This window comes from Helianthus annuus, chromosome 13 (genome assembly GCF_002127325.2).
Source record: "Helianthus annuus cultivar XRQ/B chromosome 13, HanXRQr2.0-SUNRISE, whole genome shotgun sequence".
NCBI classification, from domain to species: domain Eukaryota; kingdom Viridiplantae; phylum Streptophyta; class Magnoliopsida; order Asterales; family Asteraceae; genus Helianthus; species Helianthus annuus.
Window position 1 is genome coordinate 95,878,129 of NC_035445.2, and position 8,738 is coordinate 95,886,866.

At 33.5% G+C, this 8,738-nt stretch overlaps 1 protein-coding gene across 1 annotated transcript; it reads left to right on the forward strand.

The window, feature by feature from the left end:
- The first annotated feature begins 355 nt into the window (after nucleotides 1–355).
- LOC110898766 (BAG family molecular chaperone regulator 1) lies at nucleotides 356–2,656 on the forward strand. Its single transcript, XM_022145603.2, has 4 exons — nucleotides 356–1,016; nucleotides 1,197–1,453; nucleotides 1,533–1,679; nucleotides 2,096–2,656. The coding sequence occupies exons 1-4, from the start codon at nucleotides 812–814 to the stop codon at nucleotides 2,495–2,497; spliced, it is 1,011 nt and encodes a 336-aa protein (XP_022001295.1). The 5' UTR covers nucleotides 356–811; the 3' UTR covers nucleotides 2,498–2,656.
- The last annotated feature ends 6,082 nt before the right edge of the window (nucleotides 2,657–8,738 follow it).

Here is an 8,738-nt window from a genome sequence, read left to right on the forward strand (position 1 = left end):
CTCCGTTTCTGCCAATTGAAAGTCGTCACATCAACTTCACTGGCTGAAGTAGTTAGAATGTAGTCTACACTTTTGGTCATCGACTAAGGCTTACTGTACGCTTTTGGATGGCGACTGAAGCGTATTAGCCCACAATTTTACAGTCAGCTAAAATTCCATTTTGGTTTTTTCAAAACTTTTACTCAAATAAGTATGTTTTGATAATATTCCTCAAATTAAAACTCTTAAAAAATAAAACTATTTTACAAACAATATTAAAATTTTCAACCAATCTTATAATCATAATTTTAAAAAGACCAAAACAAATTTATCAATCATAATATTATTATATCCAAAATAAAAAATTCTTACCAATTACCCTATAGAAACACAAACTCAACTCTTCTCTCTCGTATTTTGTTCGTTGTCCATTCATTTTCATTTAGTTTTCATCTCCCTATCCCCCCTACCTTCCACTCTTCTCCACAATATTAAACACCAACACCTTCATTTAATCCTTTAAATAATCCCAATCCCAATTCCTTTAAATAATAATAATAATAATATTATTATTAACAATAATAATAATATTATTATTTTTATTATTCGCATCTACATTGGTTCCTTCAGCCACCCAAACAATCACACCGTTTTGGTGTCAACACAAGATCTAAATTCCTCCACATCTTCTTCTTCTTCTTCTTCATTCGAAGTACTGCAAATTTTGTCGGTCGGAATTTAATGGGTGTTGTTGTGTTTGACGTCAGCATCGTGACAAAGTCAAAGCTCTGATCTGAGTTAATATTCTCTCACCAAAAAATTAGAGTTCAAGATGATGCGAATGAGGACTAAAACAACCGAGTTGACCACCGTGAAAGGTAGTGAGAAAGAGTTGGAGGTCCGACCCGGTGGAATGCTGGTCCAGAAGCGCGACCCGGATGACCCACAACATCGTGTTCCTCCCCCAACTATTCGGGTTCGGGTCAAACACGGGTCGATATACCACGAAATCATCATAGCCTCTACGGCCACTTTCGGTAAATAAAAATATTATTTTTGTGTTTAGCAGGATAGGGTAGCGGTGCAACTTATTGCTCGTCTATCTGCTATTAGTATGTAATCGTCTCTGTTTTAAATAATTTTTAATTTTTCAAGTTTGGGTTTAGTTGAAACTTAAAAAAAAAGTTATTTAATTAATGAAATATGTTGGTATTTAGGTGAATTGAAGAAGAAGTTAACAGGGCCGACCGGTTTGCACCATGAAGATCAAAAGATAATATACAAAGATAAAGAAAGGGCTTCTAAAACATTTTTAGATTTTGTGGGTGTGAAGGACAAGTCAAAAATGGTGGTGGTTGAAGATCCGATCAGCCGAGAAAAACGGCAAATTGAAGCCAGAAAGAATGCGAAAATTGAAAAGGCTGGAAAATCAATGGTGGAGATTAGTTTGGAGGTGGATAGGCTTGCTGGCCAGGTACAAATTTTAATTGTGTAATATTAATTGTTGGAATTAAGATTTTGAAGATTTTAATTAATGGGCTGAAAATTGGAAGGTGTCGGCGGTTGAATCGGTGATATCTAAAGGAGGAAAAGTTGCCGACAAAATGGTGTCTGATTTGATTGGGTTGTTGATGAATCAGCTGATTAAATTAGACGAAATTAAAGTGGATGGAGATTTAAATCGGCAGAAGAAATTGCAGGTTTTTTTACACAATTATTATTGTTATTATTATTAGAGTAAAATACTTTTAAGTTCCATATTTTAGTGGTTTTAATTATTTGAGTTTAAAATCAAAAGGTTTAAAGCTCTGAATCTTAAACCGCTCATTTTATAACGTTTTGAGTGTCTGTGTTTTAATGGTTTTAACCACTTGAGTCCAAAATCAAAAGTACAAGTGGTAAAAAAATTGGACTCAAAATGCTATAAAATGAGCGTTTAGAGATTCAGAGCGTTAAACTTTTTGAGTTTAGACTCAATAATTAAAACCAATAAAACATAGTGGACTCAAAAAGAAATTTACTTTTCTTATTATTACTTTTATTATTATTTTATTTTATTTTTTGAAATTTTAACATTAAAAATTTGAGTGAATATTTTTGATTGATGAAACTGAAGGTGGAAAAGGTGCAAAGATATGTGGAAACACTCGATGTTTTAAAGGTTAAAAACACGACAGGGAACAAAGGGAATGAGAATTATGTTCCTAAGCAGCCGCCACCACAGCCGCAGCCGACATCAAAACCCCGTCTAAATCAAAGCAATGCTCGTGTTGGCGTCGCGGCGCAAAACCGCCACCAGTCCAACCAGTCAGTTGGGAAATTTTCACCAATCGCGGTGGCGGGTCAACCGCAAGAGGCGTCGAGTAAGAACACATCAGGGGCAGTTGTGGTAACCACACAATGGGAGACTTTTGATTCTTTGCCGACAGTTTTTTCGACCCCACAAATGTCAACATCAACATCAACCACCAGCGAAACAATACAACACAACTTCAATTGGGATTTGCTCTTAAAGTAGTTTGTAGTGTCTTTTTATGTGTGTGTTTTGGACTTTTGTTCCCAAGTGGTTTGGCCTTGCATCCTTCTCCATTTTTTATGTACCTAGAGTTTTTTTTTTCTTCAGTGTGTTCGTGCCATTTTCGTTATAAATAAAAGATCACTATGGTCGTTTCAGTTATGTTCGTTTCGTTTCACACCTGATAATATGTTAAGATCGTAATAATCATATAATATAATGCATTTATACATAGTGTATATAGATAGTGCTAAAACAGAAATTCAAACGGATACATAACCGTCTTGTTTATTATATTCTGAGCATTACATAAAAATATGAGTAACTGTCAAAATGGTCCTTTAGGTTTGGTCACTTTTACCACTTTAGTTCAAAACTCAAACTTTTTGAATCTGAGTCCTTGGGGTTTCTATTTTGTTGTCATTTTCAGCCAAAATCAAAATCTGGTCAGATTTTTCAGTTAACATCCAGTTTTTGTCTGTTTCCTCCCTTTTAATGAATGACAAAATGACCTTTTAACGTTTTATTATAACAAATTAAAAAAGTCTGACCATTTTGCCCTTCACTAAAAGGGGGAAAAAAGACAAAAAAAAAAAAACTGGATGTTAACTGAAAAATTTGACCAGATTTTGCTTTTGAATGAAAATGACAACAAAATTGAAACCACATGGACACAGATTCAAAAGATTTGAGTTTGGACTAAAGTGATAAAAGTGACCAAACATTAGAGACCATTTTGACAGTTTACTTTAAAAATATTTTATATAATATTCATAGTTTTTAATTTAATCAATCTAACTATAGGGAGGGGGGTGGGTTTTTTAGGGGGTGTAGCTATGGATTAATTTAAAAAAAATGATTACTTCACTTTTTGCTATTTTAGGAAAGCAGTGATTGCATTTGTTTTAGGGAACTTGTATTCCAAGAATAGGCCACACGTCAGAGGTGGTATGGGAAAGGAAAAAGACTTGCGTTACCCTGCAGTCAAGAAAATTTTATGTAATGATTTTTGTTTAGGAACTTTCATGGGCCATTTGTCAATCATATCTTAATGGGCCATTTGTCAATCATAAACAGTTTTTTCTTTAACTGTTTAATTTTGAATATCATCGCTAATTAATATCGTTATATGCAAGGACGGCTCAATCATTTTGGGGCTTATGACAAAGTAAAAAACCGACGCCCTTTTCCAAATGTCATTGTTATATATGGTGGATCTAGGATTTCTGTTAGGGGGGAATACAGGTCGGGCCCTTTTTCAAATGTCATTGTTATATATGGTGGATCTAGGATTTTTGTTAGGGGGAATACAGGTCGGTTGAAACAGGCCAAACAAGTTAATTAAAACAAGTCGGTTATATTACACCCTTGCTCTTTGTAAAAATTTGGTCAACCACATTGAATTCATGAAAACTGTAAATAGAAAATTAAATAAACTACTTTAGTTGATTTAAGGTTCTCTAATAAAATACATAAATTATAAATTAAGGAGTATACAAGTAAAGTAGAATTGGTTAAAAAACAATTAGACCTTTTGCAGCTACAATACTAAAGGGCAGTAAACTAAAAAACTCTAGTCTCAATAGTCAAAAACAAATTTTAATAATAAGGAGTTGTTTGACAACTTCTGAATCATTAAGTGCTGAACCAGTAAGAGGTCTGAACCATTAAGTGCTGAACAAGTAAAAGGTCTGAACTATTAAGAGCCAGTATAATACTTAACCGTTCAGAGGCAAATGTCTGACCAATTCAGATTAGAGGTCTTAACCATTTAGATTCAGTATAATGCTTAACTATTCAGAGGCAAATGTCTTAACCATTTAGACATTTGCTGGCGAAACTAACAGTTTGAACCATTAAGTGCTGAAACAAGAAAAGGTCTGAACCATTAAGAGCCCCATTAAAAGGTAAACAAACAACCCCTAAGATTTTTTTCCTTTGATGTTGGGGCCCCAATTTTTCTTAAAGTGAGCCGGCACCGACTCTATGTAGACTCTATGCAAAAATAAAAAAAAAGGTATAAGGTTGTTTAATACATAATTTCTATATATGGTTTGGGCCGGTCGATCATACATACATACATACATACATACATACATACATACATACATACATACATACATACATACATACATACATACATACATACATACATACATACATACATACATACATACATACATACATACATACATACATACATACATACATACATACATACATACATACATACATACATACATACATACATACATACATACATACATACATACATACATACATACATACATACATACATACATACATACATACATACATACATACATACATACATACATACATACATACATACATACATACATACATACATACATACATACATACATACATACATACATACATACATACATACATACATACATACATACATACATACATACATACATACATACATACATACATACATACATACATACATACATACATACATACATACATACATACAAATTTACAGACGAACATATGACTTGTGTGTGGTGTAAGTTATAAGTGGCTAAATTTGTTCGTCTTGCAGTTTGGACATCTGTATAGCATATACTAGAATCATGATGATAATTTGAACTTGGGTTATCAGCATTCAGCACTATGTTGTTGCTACTCAATTAGTTATTTTGTTGATCTTTTAAGAAGTGGAGGTTGTTGTGGTCCAACTGCATAAACTTTTAGCTATGATATGTTATGGGCATGGTCCTGTTTCTGTTCCCAACGTTTTGGACCATTTGCCAAAACAGGTTCCTATAGATACTATATAAATCAAGTGGGTGGACTGTTTTACCCCTAGTCATGTTAAAGATTTTCAACATGTTCCCTAATCACGTAAGGGTACGGGTCGAACTTGAGGGGTGCGTTCACAATCTGAGCGCAGGGGTGGACCCATGTTGATTGATGGGTGAGCGGGCGCACCCCATGAAAACAAAAAATTAGTGTATTTTTTAGGCAAAAAATTTGATCGTGCCTCTTGAAAATATGGTTGAACCCATCATCCGTACCCCCAGAAAAAAATCCAGGGCCCGCCACTGTCTGAGCGATCAATTTATCTTCAAATCGTAACTTGTTTGGTTCTAAATGGCACAGATTTGATAACTTGTTTGGTTCTAAAGTTGTGGGAACATGTAGTTTAGTAATGATTGAGGTATGTTTTGGGAGTCACAAAGTTGGGAATACATTGGTGGGCTTTATGGGCCTTTAACGGACTAACTTGAACCATTAGTCTAGTGTCCATTCGATTTCTCAAACCCATTATTAGCTTAAATTGTGATATGGTACCTCTGGTTGATCAAAATTTTGGATTTAATCTTTGGTTTTTCAAAAGTAAGCGGATGACTCTTGTGATTTGTACTTTGTAATGCATTTAGTCCCCGCCCAATAAATCCAAAGATTTCAGTAGGTCGAAGTTAGGGACTAAATGCATTACAAAGTGCAAATAAAAGGAACCATCCATGTGACTTTTGGCAAAATTTGGGACTAAATGCGTTATAAAGTGCAAACCACCAGGACTATTCATGTACTTTTCGAAGGCTATGAACAAAAATCAAAATTTTTAGTAAAACACATGAACCATCCGTGTAGTTTACTCTTTAGATATTTTTTTTATCATAAATGTTTGATAATGTATATTCTTTTGCTTATGAACAAAATGTCAGGTATTGAAAATTTTGATATGTTAAGGATATGTTAAGGTTGGTCAGCTAAAGGATTGGCATTGATGAACGCTCTCGCTAGAAGGCTAATATCTCATCTATGTAATCTTTTATTTTAATCAAAGACATTAACTATTTGTAATTGATTTGGATGTTATGTGTTAAAGTTTTCGCTACAGGTTTTAATCAAATTTTATGATTTAAGAGTTATATATTTGTGATTAATTTGGATGTTACGTGTTTAAGTTTTCGCTCTAGGTTTTAATCAAATTTTATGATTTAAGAGTTAGGGTGGAGATATAATAGGAAGTTTATTTGGCTAGGAAGGCTAGGAAGTGATCTTGACCATCCATTTACTTAATCAAGGGCTAAGATTAAATCAGGGAAATTGAAAGTAAAAAAGAGGCGCGTGACTTTTTTCAGGGGCAATCTAGTCAATCCAAGCCAATAGTTTCTCTCTCCTCCAATTCCCCCCATTTTTTAAACGTTAATAACTCTTTCATACGACATTATTTTTTTATAAAAATTGCACCAAAAAAAACGAGTGTTTTTTTATCTTTAAAACGAGTATACTATTGCTATATTTTGAAAAAAAAAATTTAAAACCCAGTTGCGTAAAACGCAATAGAAAAAACCCCAGTATCGTAAAACGCAATGAAAAAAAAACCCTAAAAAATGACATTTTTCTAAAACGCAATGCACAAAAAACACAAAGAAATGACTTTTTTGTAAAACGCAATGGCCAGAAAACACATAAAAATGTGTTTTACCTAAAACGCAATGCACCAAAAACACAAAAAAATGACTTATTTGTAAAACGCAATGGCCAGAATACACTTAAAATGTCTGTTTTCTAAAACGCAATGGACTGAAAACACATAAAAAAGTGTTTTACCTAAAACGCAATGCACCAAAAACACAAAGAAATGTCTTATATGTAAAACGCAATGGCCAGAAAACACTTAAAAATGACTCATTCTAAAACGCAATGGACTGAAAACACCTAAAAATGTGTTTTACCTAAAACACAATGACTAAAAACACTTAAAAATGTGTTTTTTTCTAAAACGCAATAGCTGTCTGTCACTGTGAACTGTCTGTCACTGTGAACTGTCTTATTTCTAAAACGCAATGGACACATAAAACTGTCTGTCACTGTGAACTGTCTGAATTGTCTACGAATTACTGTCTTCGAAATGAGCCAATTTATGGAAATTTAATTTTTCTGATGCGTTTTTAGTACAGCAATTTAATAGAAAAAAAAAATTTCCAGCCAGGGGCTCTGCCCCTTGGACCCCGCCAGGGGCTCTGCCCCTTGGACCCCGCCAGGGGCTGCCGCCCCTGGGACCCCGCTACCGGGGGCTGCCGCCCCCGGACCCCCGCAAAGATCGTAAAACGCAATGACTAAATAAAAAACCCAGATCATGAAAATGAAATTAAAGAATTTCTTACATGGATCGAAGCCGATTTCTTCATCAATTGACGGAATTTGAATGATAGAAACACTTATCAACGCTCGAATCGAACGAATCGAGTGATTATCTCCAAAATCACCGGAAAAAACGAGATTTTTTTATGAAATTAAACTGGGTTTTCTTCAAAAAAAAAGCTGAAGAACACGTTGATCGGGTTCTGAATCATTGATTTGTGATGAAAATCGCACTATAATGTAGTGATTATTGAGATATAAAGTGAAGAAATAGTTGAAGATGGTGGATTTTGAAAATGATGGGTTTTTGAATTTACTGGGTTTTGAAAAAGGAAGAAGAAAGAGTTGGATTGACTAAAATACCCTTTCTCTTTATTTTAAAATTTGCCACATGTCATAATCCTATGGCTTCCTATCCTTCCTAGAGAAAATTAACTTCCTATTTGATCTTTACCCTTAAGAGTTATATGTTAAAAAATAAATCTAACAATTGAAACCCCCAGATTTAAGGTATTTCACATTACACAATCTCAATTTAAAAAGTTTAACCATTTAAACAAAATAAGGCAATAAGTACCAAGTAAGAATATTCTTAAAAAAAATATATGAATAGATTTGATGAAACAAAAGTTAAAAAAAAAGACTAATGATAATTGATAAAGGCATTTTCGTATTTAATCTCAACTATTTGTAATCTTTTTATTATTTACGATATTGCCACCGCGTCAATCTTGATGATTGAAAAAGTTTGCTCAAGGGCCTGGATTTACTTTGTACATTTTGCACGATATCTCCACACTTTCTATTTTATCTTCTATACAATTTATGCTATAATAATTTTTGTTATAAGGTGGAATAGAAGTCAATTGGTTAGTCAAACAGAGTTTAAGTCGGTTTTTTGTTAACTATAAAAGTACATGGGTCATTTGTGCTAATAAAGAAAGTTTTGAGGATTAGGAGCGTTTTAAAATTTTAACATTTTGTTAATAGCCCTTAGATAGAATTGGGGATAAATAGCTATTAGGACTTAGTTTCAGATCATTCTCTTTGTAGTTTTCATTTTCATGCAATCATTTGAGTCATCAATAAAATAGTCAATGAAGCTTTAAAGCTT

Excerpts from the sequence above, each read along its gene's own strand:
- LOC110898766 (XM_022145603.2), top strand. The coding sequence starts at position 812 with ATGATGCGAATGAGGACTAAAACAACCGAGTTGACCACCGTGAAAGGT. Across the intron at positions 1,017-1,196 it reads AGCCTCTACGGCCACTTTCG|GTGAATTGAAGAAGAAGTTA; the intron begins GTAAATAAAAAT and ends GTTGGTATTTAG. Across the intron at positions 1,680-2,095 it reads ATCGGCAGAAGAAATTGCAG|GTGGAAAAGGTGCAAAGATA; the intron begins GTTTTTTTACAC and ends ATGAAACTGAAG.